The sequence below is a fragment of the Dicentrarchus labrax genome, unplaced genomic scaffold, assembly GCF_905237075.1.
Source record: "Dicentrarchus labrax unplaced genomic scaffold, dlabrax2021, whole genome shotgun sequence".
NCBI classification, from domain to species: Eukaryota; Metazoa; Chordata; class Actinopteri; family Moronidae; genus Dicentrarchus; species Dicentrarchus labrax.
Window position 1 is genome coordinate 6,394,389 of NW_026136713.1, and position 20,571 is coordinate 6,414,959.

Genomic DNA, 20,571 nt, shown 5'->3' on the forward strand with positions numbered 1-20,571 from the left:
TGTAACCTAAACATTCTTTTTGGTCATAGCCAGCATTTGTAGATGCGACTGCAACCTATGCAGATGATGTTTTATGTTTATATCTCAAACAATTACTTTTTTCCTTTTTTTCTTTTAGCTTCCATGACCATGAATGTCAATTTATGTTGCAATTCTCAGAAATATCCATCTGTGTACAGACAGTTTAAGTGAGGACGCTTACATAACAAACCCTAAATAGGAAACCTGCTATTTTGATAATGTCTGTGTCATCAACATCTACAAAGACATGGGTGTGTCTCAACATCCTGCAGTCTTTCTTTACAGTAAACTTTAAGGCTCCATGAAATACACATTACCATTCAAACTCCCACCGAGCTGCTGGAACTCTAACACTAAAGCCAGGTGCTTCATACTGAACACAAAGGACTTAAATGTGTTAGTGGGAGAATTTTGAGATTCACTTTTGCAAAGGTTTCATGAAGTCATGGGTTTGATGTTATCATGCATGTTAGTTATGTTTATTGCCTGTGATTAATGAGTAACTCAGGGAACTAAAGGGAGAGGGCGTGGAGGTCTTCTTATAGCGAAAATAGAGTGACGCTTGCCAGCAGACTCACTGCTCCACCAGCTTCTAGTGAGCTGATATTGATGGCCTAATTTCTCACAAAACAGCTTAAACTTCAGATTTGACCATTTCAAGAAGATGACCATGGTAAGTGTCAGTTTTGTATTTAGACACATAGAATTAAGTGAATAATCAATGTATTATTTTTTCAAGGTGAATTCACATAAAAAAATTGTTTATCTTACTGTCGCCTTTAAGCAGATGAACACTTGACTGGCATTGAAGGTCCTGTGTTTTTGTTTGCTGTCATGAAGTCCGTCAGAAGTCTGTCTTCACTAACCATCTATCTGTGTATACAGCTGTCAGTGTGTCTTCTCGATTCAAGTAAGATTTCAGATAAATTAAATGATTTTATATCCCACGTGAAGTATCTACTGACTAGCACTTAAATTGTCTTGTTTTTTTATTGTGTTTATGTTTAGTTTTTTCCCCTATTTTGGACAATTGAGTTCTCAAGTGAACTGAAAGAAACTCAGAATAATGAATTGTTTTGATGGCATACTGTTCATTCTTTTCACATCTTTATGGTTAATAAACTGTATAGCTTATTTTTTTCATCTACCTGTGTCTTTTCTGCCTATGTGTTGTTTCAGCTGCCTCTGACAGCACCAGCTTGTGGGGAAAGAAGATACTGTTCAGGGGTCGCCCGTGTTTGTGGCGGCTACATCCAAATGCTGTGATACCAACCCTTAAAGAGCTGAGTGTATGTGAGCTTCTACGCCTCAACTATGGAACCGACTGGACTGGTTTTGTCTACAAAGCACTGGGGGAAAGACACATAGCACTGGGATTTGGGGGCAAAAGTACACATCTGGCTGTATGGCTGTTTGGTGAAGAACATCGCTTGGAATGGAAACTGAGTTTGAATGAATGGCACTCTGTCTGTCTCACCTGGTCGGGCCAAGCACGGAGGCTGCGGATCTACATAAATGGAACCAGCCAGCATGAGTTCTTTGTAAAACCCATCCTGCCCCAGCAACTGGCCCCAAGCGGCACTCTCACTCTGGGGGTGTCTCATTATGTAGACGCATCTGGTAAAGTGCAGTCGGAGAGTGGGAAAAATCTGCTTGGTGAGATTGGTCTGTTCAGGATCTGGGCCAGAGAATGGAGCGCTGAGGAGCTGAGGGAGCAAAGCTGTGCAGATGGAGACGTGGTGAGCTGGGACATGAAGCAGTGGCAATGCAACTGCCCTCCCCCTGAGCCTGACAACAACCTACATTGTGGTAAATACAGTATGACCTTTCAAAAAATTAATTACTCTCAAAGTTTCCTCACCTTTTCACATAATAAGGCAATCTGCTGTAGGTGAGAGTTCAATGAGTGGGCTTTACTGTTCAGTAAATATGGTTTAAGGTCAAAGAAAAGGTAAATCACACATCCCTAAGTCCAGAACCTGTTGATAGGTATAACATTTTCCTTTGGAAATAGTACATATTATAAAGTCATTTTCTTTGCTTATTTATTTTTTAGCATGGCCGCTCTACAAAATCAAAATGAAGACATTAATAGTTCACTCCATGAGGCCTGAAAATTGTACACTGTCGCTGGAGGAAGTCACAAGAAACTGGGTATGAAGAATATGTGAATAAGTCAATGGACAGTAAACTGTCATACAGTTTTTTCCTATCAAAATAATCTTTGTTTATCTTTGTTGTCATTTCTTATCAGTTGGAGAGTGTTTTTCCTCTCAACATTTCTGTCCATGAAATCTTTGTGTCAACCCCAAGGTAATACAACTTTTGTTAGCAGACCCTCTCTACTATTCAGATACTATACTTAGTAAAAGTAAAAGTCTTGCTCTGGCAATATAAAAGTACTCAGTGAGTAAAAGTAAATGTCTTCTTAGTAAAACTTGTCCCTGTGAGTGTTATGCTATTATACATTATATTGGTTGAGGTGGAGATATTTTATATACTGTTGGATAATTTAATCTATAATGGTTCATTATATTTTATATATGTAAAGTAACAAAAGTACATGTGGACTGTGATCCTGGTCATGTATAACGTTCCTGTCTGTAATTTCTGTTATCTGTGTTCCCATACAGCCGTACCTGCCATGTGGTTAATAATTCTGCTGCTCTACATGTGCAACAACCTCAGGTACACCACTATTAGTCCTCTGTTTGATTTTCCAGAAAGAAGCAGCAATATCCTCAAAGACCAGCTGATTAGAGAACAGAGATTTTAGACTAAGACAATATTGTTTTCCGAGGAAATCAATAATGTGCTTGAGCACTGAGGTCAGGCACGGTGTAAGTAAGTGAAATCATACAACCTTTAAATAAAAATGTGATTTTGATGTGTTTTCAGGGATCAACAGCATTATCAAACACCACCTGTGACAACTGGTAAGACGAACTTAGGACTCATAATAAACTTTATGACACAAGATGCATGGAACAACCCAGATATTCTCCAAACCTCAGTACAATGCACTTTACATGCAGATATAACTCTTGTCATTGTGATTAATCCCCAGTTTCGACTGTGAAGTCTATGTAAGCGTGGTTCCTGCTGCTAATGTAGAAGTTGTTCAAGGGAACATTGCTGCGTTGCTGAGTTTGACCTTCTCTTACGACTTCCTCAACCTGACAGCAAATAGCATCAGCATACTACCTGTGGGTACGTATATTCTGTACAATACACATTTTACAACCACTGTTACAGTCTTAAAAACGGATGTATGTTCACATGACGTGTGTGTCACATGAAGCTGACCTTTTTCATCGGGAGTTTATTTACATACATAATTGTATGATATTTGTTCAGTTCTTGTATTTCATAGACACAACGCAGACTCTTCACTCGTTCACTTGAGGCATTAACATGAACAAATGCATTAAAGTGATTATATTTACTGCACTTTCACTGCGATTGTTAAGTGGCTGAATTAAAAGCATGCTGCGGATACACTAATGAAAACGGGGAGGAGCACATTTCTGTGTTTCTTAAAATACCTAATAGATGACTGTAAATTTGTGACTATTCATTGTAAGAAAATTGACATTTCCATTATTTGATTTGACATCATGCTATTTTTAATTGAAAATTTTCTTTCTCTCTTTGTAATAAATGTTTCACTTTCTTTCTTTCAGAGTCATTCCCTGCAGTGTCCGAGCCCCCTTCAACAGGCAGCACTGATGTAACTACATCTGGTGAGCATGCAAGAAAGAATGTCCATGAGTAGTACTGGTGCTTTGCAGCCACATGGAATCATAAGCCTTTGGCAAACTGGTTCATCTATAATGATATAACAACTTCATTTTTTAAAACTTTGTCTCTTTGTGCTATTTTCCTGTAAATTGTGTCATTTAATCCACAGAAACTGGTCCAACTCAAAGTCTGCCAGTTCAGCCTGCTAACATGTCAACAACAGGAGAGCCTTTAGAACTCAACGAGACTGCCGGTCAGTTCACTAAAAATCTTAGATAAATCATTGTTTCTGTTTGTTTCTTCATCTTCGTTCTTGTTTCTTCTTCATATCAGCTCAGTTCTTTGTTGTCCTACAAGAGAAAACAATTTGCTTGAAGGCAGCAAACATAAAAACATTAGCAATAAAAACACAGTAAGGCAGTTGTAGACATGGTACACACGAAACAGCTGTGTACTGTACTGTTTCCTTTTTATGCTTCATACTTCTGCCTCCAAATTTGGTGATTTAGATTTAAAATCTGTCTGATAAACTAAAGTATTAATTGTTCCTTCATGGGTTGAGAAAATTCAGTCACATTGCCATTGTTGCCTGAAAACAGAGCTGTTTTTCTGAGCTTATGAAAAGTTGACTTTTTAGAGATAGGTGGTTCTCACAAGACAGCGACACTACAAGCATATGATGATCTTATAAAATATGATGCATTGCTGTATAGATTAAACTATCCAGCAGTTTATAAAGTAGTTGAATGAGCTAAATTAAGAGCGTTTATTTTACACAAGATAAATGAAAACTTGAACCGGTTGCACATAATTTTTGGAAACCTGAATCCTTGACCAGAGAAATTCCTTTAAGACAGGATAGTCTGGATTTAATATGATGGATAACACCATCAGTTCTGTGTCAACCAAAGCTTAACTTACAGTTTTTGTTGCCCTTTGTTGCATATTACCTGTGTTCACATCAAAGCTCAATTTCTTGTCATTATAAGTACAAAGGTAATTATAGGTCTCTACAATCTCCACCTCATGCCCTTTAACAAAGGTCTTAGAAGGTGGAAGTGATGTTTTTTCTAAAGTCAATTACCATATCTATGGTTTTAGAAATGTTCAGTCTCAGAAAGTGATTGTCACACCTACAATATCACTGCCCACAGGCACATTTGATGGCTTATTTCCATTTCTGCTAATTAAAGAATGTCCGTCCACATAGTGACTTTTCCAGTCTCAATAGGGGGGACAGGACATATCTGTGTACGGAGCATGTGGGGCACAAATGAAACTTACACTGAACACCATTTTTTTTGTTCACATAAAAAATGTTAGACAATTTCATTCTAAATTCCTTTCTGAACAGTCAGAATAGTGTTAAAACACACGTGTAATGACGCACTGCTATGTTTTGTCATTTCATTCCTGCAGTTGGACCTGATATATTCTTCAAAGTTAATATGACCTTAAGTATGACTGGCAGCCCTACAAAACCACAGGATATTATTGAGAAATGGGTAAGAGACTCACAGAATTGCACTTGAAAGCTGTCTTTAGTTAAAAGATATGTGAACACTGAGTTATTCTCTTCGGGCAAAAGGCGAAAGAACAGCTGGAGGTGAACGACACTATGACTGTACTGAATCTCGTCATAAAGGAGGATGTTGGCAGGTGGGTCCCATAGAATTTGTGGTTTTCTCTGTTTGTCATATGAAAGCTCTGGTTGACTTATTATTCATCTTATTTTTAATAGGAACATGGAGCAGTACAATGGACTGATGGTGAGTGTGCACTTCATTTAATTTTAACAAGACAAATATTTTTTTCATAATTGGGTAATTGAAGTTGAAGAAGTCCTAGGAATAATTATTCATACTGCTGTAATAATTATTTTTTACAATGCAACATCTCTTTGTTTCATTTCTTTTAGATTTTCCATGGCCAACAAAAACAGTAGGACACTAAAGAAAAGATCATAACAAAGCTGAAAAACTACCTGTGCTGCTGTTTTCTACTGTAACACAGCTTGATTTATTTTGAATTCAGAATTTACTTACTGTGGTTCAAACTAATGTTGTTGTTACCCCTAAATGTGTGTTTCAGATATTACTGTACCTTCCATGTTCAGGACTACAGCATGTACAGTGTGGAGGACAGTAAAACCTTTATTAATGCTGCCTTGACGTCAAAGTATGAAAATGACTCCATCTCTATTCAGACTATGGATGTGGTGATCAAGCACATAAGTAAGTTGGATTTTGTGACAGAGATAAAAAGAGAAAGATGTGTATGAAATAGGATTTGGCAACATGTATATGTTTTTTCTTGTAGTGCCAGAAAACTGTTTAGAAGAAGCTACTTCAACAATCTACGGACAATATATTTGGCCTGAAGCATTTCCACAAGTCAACCAAGAAATGAGATGCAAAAAGCCAAAATCAGAGAGAGCCTACAGGCTTTGGTAAGACATTAACTTCCATTTATCCAGTGGGTTTATATTTGTCCAGAGACGATGATGTCAAATTGCAAGATTATGACGTAAAACACATGCCAATAATCAGTCAAAACACTGAGTAAATCAACAAGATCCTTGTGCTGTATAAAATTTGCTGTTTAATTGACCGACATTACACAGCGGCATATTATATAATGTCTCCCACACAACAATAAAGCACATATTAGATTTTCAGTTGAGACAAAGTGTAATAATATTCAAGGGTTTATTCACACCAGCCTGAGTCATCTGAACCACCTTGGTAAAAAAATAAATAAATAAATGGGGAGAAAGTGGGGATTTTCTTGTATATTGCTCTATTTACTGATAGAGATCCTGTTTATTTTTGTCTCAACAATCTGTTTCCATAGAGACAGCTCAGCAAGACACGAAAATTCCCCCAATTACAATGTCCAATCCTCCCACTCTGCACACAAGCTTTGACCACGCGCGTAATGTGGAGAGATCCCTGCCAGCCTGCAGCTCAGGCAAAAATCAATTTCCTATAAGAGAATTATTAGTGCAATGAAGGGCTTCAATCTTCCTCACATCATCTCTGCCAAAACTGATATAAATCTCACTCAAGGGAAGGGATAATGGCTGGGCAATATGGGTAATCAGTTTTATGGTCTTTGCAAGGATGCTTATTAAGACTAAACACAATCATCAAGTGTGAACAGGTGTCTTTTAAATTTTTTTTATCACCCTTTGTCTGAAACTGACAGTGATCCTACGAGCTCAGGACCAAGCTACAGTGTGCCTTGTCAAATTTAACTACCACAAAGAATATATATGAGTAAAGCATATATTTCTGTTTCCTCTGATTCTCTTCTCTCTTCAGTAAGTTAGACATTGAAACTGACACCACCAGCTGGTCTCCTCCCAATATGACAAATTGCATCCTGCTTGTGACCATACCAGGCCTCAACAATATCACTGTCACTACTGGTAAGAGGATCAGTCCCACACATACTCACAGTCTGGTTCTATCTGAATAAAATCACAGCAGAAAGATGTGGCAAATTACAACAAAAAGCTTTAATGACATGATTGATTTTTTAGATAACGCGGCTGAGGTTGTGGACACGATTCAGGACCTTGTAGAAGTTCAGTTAGGTAGCAATAAGGAGCTCTCTCCCTCGGATCTGGATATTGTGGTGGAGAAGCTCAGCGAAGTGGTTGATATCAGCATCGTTAAACCTGCTGTTGGTGCCAACATTATCAATATTGTCGCTGACATTCTGCTTTCCAAAACTGACATCACTCCGGTGGCTAACGTGTAAGTGGAGAGGAAAGAGGCTGTTTGGGTAATCTACATTCAAAATCTTATTTTCTTGTTAATCCATGTTTCTTTCGTTTTTGGAAAAAGTGTCCTTAATCTGACAGAGAAAATGGGGAACAATATGGATTTCCAAGGTAAATCTGTCAGTGTAACAGCACCCTCGCTGGCCATGTCCATGGTCAACACAGATCCAGAGGAGTTCAATGGCCTCACTTTTGGTGTGTCCTCCATTTCTCCAAACCTGAACCCAAAGGTGAGACATTGTAAATGCTATAATATGCATAAAGGGGCCAGCAAATGTTACTTATGAGTTGTTTTTGTGAACTGCAAAAGAGAGATATCCACAAGCAAAAGAAACTCCCATTTTCCACTCAAGGACAATTTCTGTTGTGATAATGTCCTTGAGCCACCGGGAAATGCAGGAACTAGTTTTAATAAACAGACATAATGGCCTCAAGCAGTCATGGCACATTAAACTTTAACTAGAAAAAAGCAACTTACAAGAACTGGCAGAACATTGAGAAATACTCCATGATCCATGAAGATGGATTACCACTGGGATTCAGTGTCATTATTACTTTTGTTTGGTTTTTTTTTCAGATTTTTCTCAACCAAAGCTTTGTGAGTCAACCATTCCCTGACACAGTAGCAACTGTCTCTTTGCCGTCCGCAATCCACAACTTTTTCCTTCCCGGACAAAGAAATAAAACTCGTGTCCAGTTTATTTTCTACGGAAAACAAGAACTTTTTCAGGTATTTTCACTGAAGTCTTTTCTTGTTACTATTTGTCATCTTGTTTTTTTTCTTTTCTTATTTTCTTTCATTGTTCTTCTTGCAGTTTTCTTTTCTTTTCTGTGTGCAGTTGTAACTTTTTAAAGGAATAGTTCAACATTTTTTTAAAATGAGCTTATTTGCTCTCTTGCAAATGAGTTAAATGAGAATATTTATCCCACAGACATCATGTTTGTGGGATAAATATGAAGCTACAGTCAGCATTAAGACTGGAAACAGGGGACAACAGCTAGCTGTTTCCAGTCTTTATGCTGAGCTAAGCTAACTAACTGCTTACAGTAGTGTAGCTTCATATTTACTGTACAAACATGAGAGTTTTATTAATCATCCCATCTATCTCTTGGCAAGAAAACAAATAATTATATTTCCCAAAATGTCGAGTTCCCACTATGTCAATAATCTGTAGTTTAAACAAGATACATTTGCTCTCTCTCACTGTAGCATATTGTATTGACCAGATACCTTAATTAAACTTTGCTACTATCAATGTTGTGATTTCTTGTCCTGCCTAACATGTTAATGTGACAACTATTTTATTTTTAACAGGACCCACTCACAACCAATACAACACAAAACAGCTGGAGATTGAATTCCTGTATAGTATCCGCCAGCATCAATAACAGCCATGTCAGCAACCTAAAGGATCGAGTGGTGGTGACCCTCAGACATCAAACACCCAAACAAGTGAGAAATGAATGCATCCAGTTCATCAGTAAGACGAAGGCTTTTATATTTGACTCTAAAATAATCATCCCTTCCCTGTTTTTTTTTTTACAGCCTGAAGACACGGTAGAGTGCATGTTTTGGGATTTCCATAAAAACGGTTAGTTGGTCATTATTTATTATAACTTGTATGTTTACAGTTGGATTTATATGATTTAGAAAATAGAAAATTAGAGAACCAGTGAGATCAATAAAGGTCCTTAATTGCAGGAAGTTGTGTGTCGGTTGATAAGCAGCTTTATTAAATGTTGTGTGTGTGTGTGTGGGTGTCAGGTGGGCAGGGCGGTTGGAACAGCAGAGGTTGTGAAACCTGGAGTATTTCTTCTTATCAGACCAGCTGTCTCTGTGATCACCTCACACATTTCGCTGTGCTCATGGTGAGTCATTTGTCTGCTTTTTATAAATCAAACCAAGGAGCAAACAGCTCCCACAAGCACCAACATACTGTCTTCAGTCTGGCCAGTTGCTGACTGTTTGCATATATTTCTGCCAATTACACAAGATGTTAAAACCAGTGTGTAATGTTTTTATCATTAGCATCATTTTTCAAATAATTGTGATAGGATGAGCTGCTTACCATATTATCTGTTTTGATACTACCACTAGGGGTATCAAAAGAAATGTTGGAAATGTTAAAATTCTACACTTACTGGCCTTAAATATAAGTTAATAATATATTTTATTTTGTTTATATTGTGTTTCAGGATGTATCCAGAGTCCCTATCAGTGACACTGACAGTCAGATCCTGACAGTGATCTCATATTTTGGTTGTGGTATATCCTCCGTTTTTCTGGGCATCACTCTTCTCACATATCTAGCTTTTGAGTAAGTCACTTGAAGGAATTGCATGAGCTCCATTAGCTGCATTGCTGGGTCACAACAATCTTAAGCAAGTCTTGACTTTGGAAATTGCAGTTAAACAAAACAATCATAACTCAAGATTATTTTCCTGGAGTTTTTAAACATAGGATATTTTCAGCAAAAGTGGGCCACTTTTTGGCAAATGCACTGGGACAATATTAAAAATTCACTCACACCAGTTCTGTTTTTGTGAAATGGTGCAACCCTCCCCAGATTTTGACACAGTTTAACACTCCAAAAAGAGCTACTTAGTACTCCCTGAGTAAGAATGTCTTTGTCACCAAAGTACTACATGTTTTACTTTAGGATTCCATTATCAATCAAATACTGTACATAGTGATAATTTTCCAATTTGAACTCTTTGCACATGTCTAACATCATAAAATCCAGAGGCCTCTAACAAACTCTCAGACTTCGTGTTCCTGAGTCACTCACTGTGTTTGTCTGTAACTCTCACACACTTTAGGAAGCTGCGTCGAGATTACCCGTCTAAGATACTCATCAACCTATCAGCTGCCCTGCTGGGGTTGAGCATGCTCTTCCTTCTCGACTCCTGGCTCTCTTCCTTTTCCAACTATGGTCTGTGCATTGCCACTGCTGCGACACTGCACTACTTCCTACTGGCTTCTTTCACCTGGATGGGCCTGGAGGCCTTGCATATGTATTTTGCATTGGTCAAGGTCTTCAACACCTATGTTCCTTCCTACATCCTCAAGTTCTGTGCTGTTGGATGGGGTAAGGCAGAACTTTAAGTGGTCCTCACTGTTGTAGAAAAAAGTCCAGTTGGCTCTAATTGGCTGATAGGGTTCAGGAATGGATTTTGATTGGTAGGGGTTGAGCCGGGAGGTGAGTCGGCTGCACTTTATTTTATGGGGCCGTAATTTTTGAATAATTTCCAAGATGTATCCTGGAAATAACTATGTATTTTGACATTTATAATAATAGGGAAAAATTAATTTAATTGAAGATTGTCCTTGAAATAAAACATAAATTTAGACACAATAAAATGTTTATTCATTGTTCATTTATAATTATAAACTGTATATGTTGATTGTATTATTGCCTGTAGACAAATTTTACATTCAACTTCCTTACATGTTAATTTAAACTACAAGAGCTCTGGGTTGTACTCTCAATTAGTTTGAATCTCACTGATAAAGTGTATCTGTGGAACAATATCTTTTTTTTTTTTAAATCTATGATTAGTGCTGAATGCTATTGTTTTTTCAAGGAAACTTATTAGAGATTAGTAAAAAAAAATCAATTACCCATAAAATGAAACATTTCTGTTGAGATATAATAATATACTTTTGGAGTGTGGGGAAATCAGCTATTTAAAATAAACATATTAATTATTACACAGCACAAAATGCAAAGAAGACAGAAAATAATGCTCAAAATGTTTTAATCTTGTTTTCTTTTTCATCACAAACCAGTTCTCAACTCTAAAGTTTTATTCTTTGTCACAATGTGAGCATATGGTAAGCTGACTCTGAGCTGAGTCAGCAGAAGGTAAATTAAGATTTTATTTGTGTTCTCACAGGTGTTCCTCTGGTCATAGTCAGCCTAGTGCTGGCCATAGATAAAGATGCCTATGGCAGTGCTGAGCCTGAAGAATCTGCGGTGGTGCTTCAGTTCATTGACCAATTGTAAGTACAAGCTCTGGGTGAGTCATCTCTATCTCGGGAGCGTCATCAAATTGTCTGATAGAAATTGTGAGATTAACACTCAGCAGTGTGTAAGACAAAAATAAATGTAGTTGATGGCATAATCATAAACCCAGCATGTATTACATGATGACAAGCCCTTTCCCTCCTTCCAGCTGTTGGGTGCAGGATGACGTCGTCTTCTATGTGACGGTGATGGGGTTTGTTCTTCTGATCCTGTTATGCAACATCTCTGTGTTCATCGTGGTTCTCATCCAGATCAAAAAGATGAGGGCCAATAAACCATCAGCAAACAGCCACAGCTCTCTGCAGGACTTGAGGGCAGTCGCCAGTCTCACCGTCCTGTTAGGCCTGACGTGGGCAATGGGCTTCTTTTCATTCGGGCCAGGCAGACTGGTCATGATGTACCTGTTCTCCATCTTCAACTCTTTGCAGGGTAAATTAGAGCTGTAGCTGGTGTTGCTGCTGGGTAGATATTACTTACAGAAGAGCGGGTAATTTAGTGTTAATTTGTGTAGTTTATCTGGTTTTAAAACGATTTCATCATCTTTGTGATAGAGTTTCTTTGATTTACAGAGAAGCATGTAATGATGAGGTTTTCTTTCAGCACAAATGTGATGAAAATGGGACATTTAAGAGCGTTGTTAAAGATAATTATATAAAACTATGAAATAAAAGCACTAAGATAAATAGAAAAAAACACAAAAACACTTCTATGTCTATATCATATTATAGAAAAAACCATTTCAGGTACAGAATGAGTGTTTCTACTATCTCTGCTCTTTTTTCCTAGGGTTCTTTGTTTTTTTATTCCACTGTTTGATGAAGGAAAATGTGAGGAAACAGTGGAGAATCTACTTGTGCTGTGGACGTTTCAGACTCAGTGATTACTCAGGTACCTATTATAAAACAAAGCAATACTTGGAGGACATATTGCAGTATAATAAAAGTAATTTCAGTCTATGATCCATTGTTTTCTCTTTCTTGTCTCCCGTATTCAGACTGGAGCCGCACTGTGACAGTGGGCGGTCACCACAAAAAGAATAACCTCGCTAACTGTGACTCAGTGGCTTCTGCCAGCACCTCCACCATCAGGAAGGTGTCTGACTCCTCCACAGGGTCAGCACCTAACCACCACCAGGGGGCGTGAGCAGGCCTCTGTATGTGACATTTTGTACAGCACTCCCTCTCAAGGTCCATTGCTCAAAAACACTGAGAGCAGAACATAAAACAGCTGTTGTGAGTATGGGAAGACCACATTTTCAGGGAGATACAATGGGTCTGTCTTGCAATTAAAAGTAAAGTAAAGAAGCCTGTTCTAAAAAGTGCATATTTTATGCTAGCAGACCTTATTTAAAAGCCTAAAAGCCTTCAATTTGCAGTTCACCTTAAAGGTTTACACTACTGCTTTCAGTGTTGAATGACTCATCCTTGGAAAAGGAAGATTCTGTGTCTGTAAAACTTTTATTGGTAAATAAGTGAATATAATGTTGCACAGGAAGTAAGGGTTTTATATTTAAATGTGCTGGAAAGTACAATATCTGTAACCAAGAACTGTTTTCAAGTACATTACATGAGAAGATTGTACTGCTCATGATGTTTCCTTCAAAGACATTTATCTTTAAGTTCAATGATAATAAAATATTCATGTAAGTTTTGTTGAAAGGTATAATTCTATATTCGTATGATCTTGGCATTGCTCTGATCTTAAACCTGTTTGAAGGCCGGCGTGAAGATTTCAACCTGTCAGTAGCACCACTGGTTTTTCTTGACTGTAAACTAAAGACTAAAACATTAAGCACATATATTACTTTTTGGACTAACTGTGAATATGTGCTATGTGAGTATGTTAAAATGAAATTATTATTTTCTCCTATTGATATCCTTTGTAAAATATTGTAACAATTGAAATAATAAAATGTATCTGTAGCATTTGTAGGATTTCAACTGTTTTGCTTTGTCTGAAGATGTTTAACAGATATGTGAGAATTCATGAACATGCCTTAACAAAGATGTTTTTTTTTACCTAAACCAAACCTTAACCACAGTGGTGTAATAGGAAAAAAATTTTAATTTGTGAAATAGTTTAATTGTTAAACCTCAGATAATGAGCTGTTTAAATGGTACAAACTATCTGTAGGCGGACTACCCAAATAAAGTGTTACCACAAACAACTATAGCATAAGACCACCATACTGGTTGTCTCATTTTGCTTTAATTTTTGTCATTTTTCAAAGATAAAATTGTGGCAGATGTCAGCCAAAGGCACTCTTCTTCGCAACACACTTCTGTTGCATCTCTTAAATCTGTTATCATTACATGAGTCTAAAAAAAGAGAGTATGTACTCATCGAAACAAATAGGGTCCAATGCTGAGTTATTGCAGTGGGACCAAGAAAAACCCATGAGATTCAGATATGATAGTTGATTTAAAAACTAATAACTACTTTGTACTATGTAGCATGTTAATTTAACTGCTTTTGCTGTATAACTTTGTGGCTGTGTGAGTGAGGAATGTCTTAATAACATGTCATTCACGCTGAGGAGGAACTGGCTGGATGGCATTCTGTTCATAGCTGTCTGCATTCATGAAGCATCACACGCCCTCCCAGTTCAACACATCAGGTAGATTTAGAGGCTCAGTGAGCATGTTTTGTCTGTAGAGGAGAGGAAAGACACCCAACTATGGTTCTTCGAGTCTAACCAATGACTCTGATGTTTAAGCTCAAACCAAGGGAGGGTTTTTCCAACAACTTTGGCTGCTGCTCATGTAGGTGAATGAATAAGCTTTGATCAAGCAGTCAATGCAAGGACACAGTCCCTGGTCATCTTTGGTCAATCATCCGGTCAGGTAAGAGAAGTAAGTTACTTCAAATACAAGCTGACACAATGGTTTGGTACTTTACTCACAAACAGTGTTGGGAGTTCAGTTACATTTTTATATCTGTTAATGTATATCTGTACTATGGGGTGGATGTAATCTGATTATTTACATTTCACTCAGTTGGTTACAGTTTCTCCTAAATTAGGACACAGCAATACTGCAGTGCAAACCCACACAGTATAGTTCTTATTATGTTAAATATCCAACCACAATGCCCAAATTAAAAAGTGAACTCTGGCATTTCTTAGAAGTGATCCTTAGTAAATGTATTGTGCATCATGACCTAATTTCCATGCACTGTGAGTAAAACATGTTCGATTTTCTGAGCCATAGAATTAGCCAAAGTAAATGGTGTAGTGTGCGGTCCTCCTGTTGACGTTTGTGTACTACAGTTTCAAAGCCAGGCGTCAGCAGTTTGTGACGCTAGTCATACAGGTCATGTTCGGTTTACAGTTGTTATTTCTCAGATAACCAGATATGGAGGGAATCCACTCCACTGAAGAAGAGTTTAGTTTAGTTAGATTTGAATCACATCATTTTAAATAGACCATGTGGTAAGTTAACACATCCTAAAGCGCAAAGTCTATTAACTATCTTATAGGTGAAAGTAAGTAGAGAGATAATGACTCACTTAACAACGACATCCAATAAATACTGTATGCAAAGAAAGACCAACAGACAATGTGCACTGCTACATTATGGACTAAGTTGTCGCTTGTGTGACTGTAAAATTATAATTCATGATTAAGTACCTAAGGTACCAGTATAGTCTAAAGTGAGCATTTTCTAATAATGATAATCTAATAATTTACTCTGGTTTCAGTCACAGCTGACCCATGGAGGACAGAACAGACAGTCCGATGGCTGTGAAGGTAGAGAAACATTCTCAGTGTGTCATTCTGACTTACTTCCATGGAGACATCAACAGCATGGTGGATGCTCACTTCACCCGTGCTCTCAGCAAACCCTGCAAGGCCAAGGCGCCATCAGCGAAGACAAAGAAAATACGTAAAATGATTAAAATGGGTAAGCAAGCACCCAAAACCAACAGTGTATGGCCTTCCTGACTACAGACAGGACAATCGATCCCATTCACACTGCATGTTTATTTTTTTCTATCCCCCACAGAGGACAACAGCCCCTGTCATGGGAGGGCTGTTGACCCTTACTCTGAGACACAGGTCCCTCCTGTAGGAGGACGCCTCATGCCCTTCAGCCCTGCAGACGATGCTCCTGATGGGTGGCACTCGTTCACTACCAGGACAGGAGAGGGCCCAGGGCTGCCGTCCATTCCTTACTCCCTGTCCTCAGAAGGGCTGAGTCGTACAGGACAGGAATACGCTACATCCCTGCTCAACCTACTGCATAATGAGCGAGGTGAGATGGGACCCAGCATAGCCTCCAGCTCCAAGCCAGAACTGCTTTCCAGCTGGACGATGCCACAAGGATTTAGAGAGTCTGTGGATCCTAATGGGGGCTTTGAACCTGGTAAGACTTTAGCTGCACTACAATATATTTAAAAATGTCTTCAAACCAATAAAATGAAAACAAGATGGATGAATGGATAATGAGTTATGGGGACCACTACACAACCTGTAAAACACCTTTAGCTGTGTCTGTTTTGCCTTTGAAGGAACTTTCCAAAGTCTGAGTCTGTTGTCATCACGCCTTGGATTGGAGAATGTAAACTATTAACAAAATGCCTAAGTAATAAAGTAGGTGTGTGGAGGTTAAAAGACACACTGAGTTGCATTATGGGAAGAGTTTTTTGGATCTTTTCATATAGTAGGGACTAAAAGTAGAGACATCTTGGCCTCTACTGCATAGGTGAAAAGGTGAAACTAAATTCCTGGTGTACTGCTTGAACTCTTAACCACATCATCAAGTGCCAACTGAGTTTTTAATGGAATTGTTATATGGTTATAATCATGATGTATTCTTAGAAACAATGATGTATGATGTACAACTTAACTTAAGTGAGTAATTGTGTCCTATTTTGCCCCTCATTTAGAGTTAGTTAGGAATGATTAATTAAGAAAGTAGTCATATGCAGGTTTTTCACATACATTGCACTATAGACAACCGGTCATTATCCAGCCCTATTTAAAGAATTTGTTAGGGATTTGTTAATTACCAGTTAGTTCCTGATGTCCTTACTCGTTTCTTAGCAACCATTTAGGAATTTGTGCATTATAGCTATTATAAAAATGCAAGTGTGCGAAAAAAGGTCAAGTACAGCTTAATTTTACTCAGCATGCTTGCTTACAAACTTGTTCATGTACATCCATTAGTGCTGCTTAGAAGTCATTTTGTCTCCTCTCTGTCAGGACGCCGTCTGGACAAGAAGGACTTGTACTGGTATTGAACGGAGAGCGTCTGATGCAGCAGAGGCAGAGAACAGCCAACATACCTGTGGCTCTGTAAAGCAACCAGGCTTTCTGTTCACTCCAGTAGCCTTCAGATATTTTTTCTCGTCAAACAGGCCTGACTGTCACCTGAGAGTACACACACGGAAGAAACAGCAGCGCTTCCATTCCCTGCTGTGCTCTTTCCATTTCTCAGTAAAATGACCTCAGCACCTCAGTATGTACTCACTGGAACAAACTTCTTCTGAAAGGGGACATTCTCTGACAAACCTGTTCTTCAACTCTGTCACTCTTCTTGTAGATCTCAGAGCACTGTATATGTTGTTGCTCCTTTTGCGGTGGAGTTGGAAGAAGGCCATTTTCTTGTGCTTTTATCAGGCATTCTCTTAGACTATGTACACCAGTACATAGACCAGTATTAAGTTAAAATATTAACATTGTGAGCCTCTTGAGTGTGTAAATATTAATATTAATATCTGTCCACAGTTCACCTTGATGAGTTTACTTGCTATGAGAATATTTTGTATATCAAAATGAACAAAAAATGAAGGATAGTAATGTTGTTGTGACTTGTTTTCTTTTTGTAATCTTAAACTTACAGTACATCAGTGAGTGTCATGAACTGTACTAAAATGTAATCATATACAAAACTTAAACAAATATCTGAGCAGACAAATACAAAATCTCCAACATCCCTTAATTTGATCACAGATAGCTATTTACCATAATGTGAAATACATCAAAAAACCCATTTTATATATGCATCAGGCAAACAGCACAACATGATAATATATATAACACCTAATGATGTACTGCACATAAAAAATACATAAAAGATATATGATATGTGTATTTAAGTACATTTACTCAAGTACTGAACTAAAGTACAATTTTGACATACTTGTACTTTAACTATTTAATTTACTCTATGTTTCAGATGGGAAATATTGTACAGTTTACTTCACTGCATGTATCTGACAGCTATGGTTAGGCCTACTGGTTAATTTTCAGATTCATATTTAAAAATGTTTGTACTTACTGTACTTTCACTTAAATGTACTACAAGGAGTTTTTGACTGGTTATGAAACAGTCTCAGTGTAATATTGATGTCTATATATGAGCAACATAAACAAGACCATCAATGAAGAAGATTGGTTATTTCTATATGGTTATTCTTAATGCCTGGCTTTTAAGTCAAATTCTGAATGCTGGACTTTTACTTGTAATGGAGTATCTTTATAGCGTGGTATTGCTACTTTTACTTCCAAAAATTTGAATACTTTTTCCACCACTGCATATGATTTATCTTTATCTTTCAATATTGTGGAAACTCAATGTGTTCAATATTTAATAAATAAAGGAGACATCATAAAAAGAAGATATATGAATACATACATGGTCTGAATAAATAGATGGGCCATCACATACTGTAAGTGATTCTGCTCTGTTTGTCTTGAATGGCAGAAATAAACTTAATTAAAAATGGCATTGTGGAATGAAAAGGACTTTTCACGTCATGGTCGTCATGGTTACGCTATATATTTAGTCCCTATTTATTCCTATGAGTGCTTATGTCATGTCCTACATTTTTTTTCAGTGTTGATCACTTTGTGTCGATCTTTTTAATTGACATATTTCCCACAATGTAGTTAAATAGTGATCTGCTAGTCTATGGAGCTATTTGCAGACTCAGAATATGAATTCTTGAAATGAGCTTCAGATGAATCTATAAACAAGCTGGCTTTTTGAGGACCCAAAAACATCAGTTAGCTCCCACATGCTAATTAATGCTAAAACCAATTACAGCTGATGGGAATGTTACAGGGTATTTGGTCAGTGACAAATGCATTTTTTGACATGGTGAAGGTGAAGAAAGGAAATGTTAAGGTTATTACAATTTATTGTGAAAAAGTGTACCAAATTGTATCCAGTCATATATGAGCCTGGACAAAAGCGGTAAATACACATATACAAACTGTTTTATTTTTTCAAATGTATCTGCTGAAAATGGAAACTTAAGATGCATCATGTGTGAATTCCCTTCACTGTTAGCATTTACTGGAAGATTGAAAACACAGTGAAATACTAAGCTTTGAATTCACCGAGGACCATTTGGACACTGCGACTAGGACTAATTCTGTTGCCTTATATCCATTTCTAATCTGCAACACATGTTGAATCAATGAGTTTGACATGTTTAGTGGACACCAGTTGGTTCTTTCATACTCAGTCACAGATACACGATGACGGCATCCACATTTCACTGCAGACACCATTCACAGCCACAGATGGAGTATTCATCTCCACATGATGGGTGGGTGGATTATCGAAGGTGCTGTGCTAATTTTAGTTTCTTCACATCTTGCACTGCATTAACCATGGATTGGTTACCAAATGGGCCTATTGAGCAATTTCCATAGAGCTCATGGACCCCAAGCCAGGTGCAGGCATTGGTGGAATAGGGCACCTTTTCTTGTTTCTGTGTTCAGAATCGAGTCCAAGGCATTAACCAATGCCTGTGTTAAATATGGGACTATGTGAGAGCAGGGAAATACATTTACACATTTGTGTTGGTAAAAATAATGAATATAAATACAGTGTATGTGCATATGATTCCCACACAGTCTACATATAAATTTATTTATATAATGTATCGATATAATGTATATATTGATCTTCTCTCAAGCTGGATCTGCGCAACATCTACTCATCAGCTCAGTTAATCAACATCTACCACCTGGTGCACAGCAAAGAATAACAGACATTGCTTTTTCCACGCCTAATAAAAGTGAATGGTAGTAACCTGATCCAGATTATGTGCAACCATAAACAGTCATCACATTCCACTCTGATTAAGATGGCTTTAATTAATGCGGGGTCAGTCTGCAGTAAGACTTTCATCCTAAGGGACTTATTTGCTTCCCATAATCTGGTCTTTTTGTTTACTACTGAGACCTGGCTGAGATGTGGAGACAACATGCTCTTGGCTGAACAGTGTGTTTTTAGGTACAACCTAATCTTTTAACTTAATGCAACATGCATCTAGGCCAACCCACAATCAAGATCATACTCTTAATGTAGTTTTTACTTTATGTCTGAACCTTAATGCTTTATGCTTTGATGACTTTTTGTGTCTGATTACAAGTGTATTATCTTTAATACTAATACTAATAATAAGAAGTATAGTTAAGAAGCTACTAAAAACTCATCTGTTTTGTAAGCACTTTAGAGTGTCCTTGCCCTATGTGTAGTTTTTATTGTTTTATACTGTTTACTTATACTGTTTTATCTTTTATGTTTGTAGTTGTATTGTTTTTCTAATGTTTGCACCTTATAGCTCTGGTTTTGAGAAGTGCTCTATCAATAAAGTTTATTGTTATTATAATGATCACCTCAGGTAAATGTCTTTTAGCCTTACAGGCCTCAAAGCTTAGGTCAATTACATTGTCAGGAATATGATTTACAAGTTTGTGTTTGCAGAGGTTTGAAGAGGTTTTTGTTGAACCAACTTTTTCCAAGGCTTCAAAAGTCCACATCTTCCTTCCTGGGTTTTACTGTCTCTGCAGTTAACATCCAGATGGACCCAAAACAGGTGACGACAATCTGGCCTACTCCTTCTGCCCAAAAGTAAATCCTTGATCACCTCAAAATCTACAAGACATTCAACAACTACAGTGTTGTGTCCAAATCAATATGACCTACGAATATACGAATATATATACGAATATACCAGATAAAAGGCTGACCAGGA

General features: G+C 37.5%; 2 protein-coding genes across 4 annotated transcripts; both read left to right on the forward strand.

Moving 5' to 3' along the window:
* Positions 1 to 352: 352 nt before the first annotated feature.
* On the forward strand, positions 353 to 13,506 carry adgrg4a (adhesion G protein-coupled receptor G4a). Of its 2 annotated transcripts, none has more exons than XM_051420809.1 (29): positions 353 to 694; positions 806 to 931; positions 1,201 to 1,830; positions 2,078 to 2,175; positions 2,276 to 2,334; positions 2,655 to 2,709; positions 2,920 to 2,957; positions 3,089 to 3,231; positions 3,705 to 3,764; positions 3,932 to 4,015; positions 5,182 to 5,267; positions 5,351 to 5,421; positions 5,504 to 5,531; positions 5,681 to 5,703; positions 5,854 to 5,996; positions 6,082 to 6,211; positions 7,086 to 7,192; positions 7,307 to 7,523; positions 7,614 to 7,779; positions 8,127 to 8,279; positions 8,865 to 9,002; positions 9,096 to 9,141; positions 9,315 to 9,418; positions 9,746 to 9,867; positions 10,370 to 10,638; positions 11,447 to 11,552; positions 11,726 to 12,006; positions 12,364 to 12,465; positions 12,572 to 13,506. In XM_051420809.1, exons 2-29 carry the CDS (start codon positions 856 to 858, stop codon positions 12,718 to 12,720), a joined length of 3,684 nt encoding a protein of 1,227 aa, XP_051276769.1. In that variant the 5' UTR covers positions 353 to 694; positions 806 to 855; the 3' UTR covers positions 12,721 to 13,506. The 2 variants fall into 2 exon arrangements, with proteins under 2 accessions (XP_051276769.1, XP_051276770.1); XM_051420810.1 differs by having other exon boundaries at positions 809 to 931.
* A 677-nt stretch (positions 13,507 to 14,183) lies between these two features.
* Positions 14,184 to 18,306, forward strand: vgll1 (vestigial like family member 1). 2 transcript variants are annotated; one of them, XM_051420643.1, is made up of 4 exons: positions 14,184 to 14,429; positions 15,277 to 15,479; positions 15,582 to 15,941; positions 16,781 to 18,306. In XM_051420643.1, the coding sequence occupies exons 2-4, from the start codon at positions 15,290 to 15,292 to the stop codon at positions 16,816 to 16,818; spliced, it is 588 nt and encodes a 195-aa protein (XP_051276603.1). In that variant the 5' UTR covers positions 14,184 to 14,429; positions 15,277 to 15,289; the 3' UTR covers positions 16,819 to 18,306. The 2 variants fall into 2 exon arrangements, with proteins under 2 accessions (XP_051276603.1, XP_051276602.1); XM_051420642.1 differs by having other exon boundaries at positions 14,185 to 14,420.
* Positions 18,307 to 20,571: the final 2,265 nt, after the last annotated feature.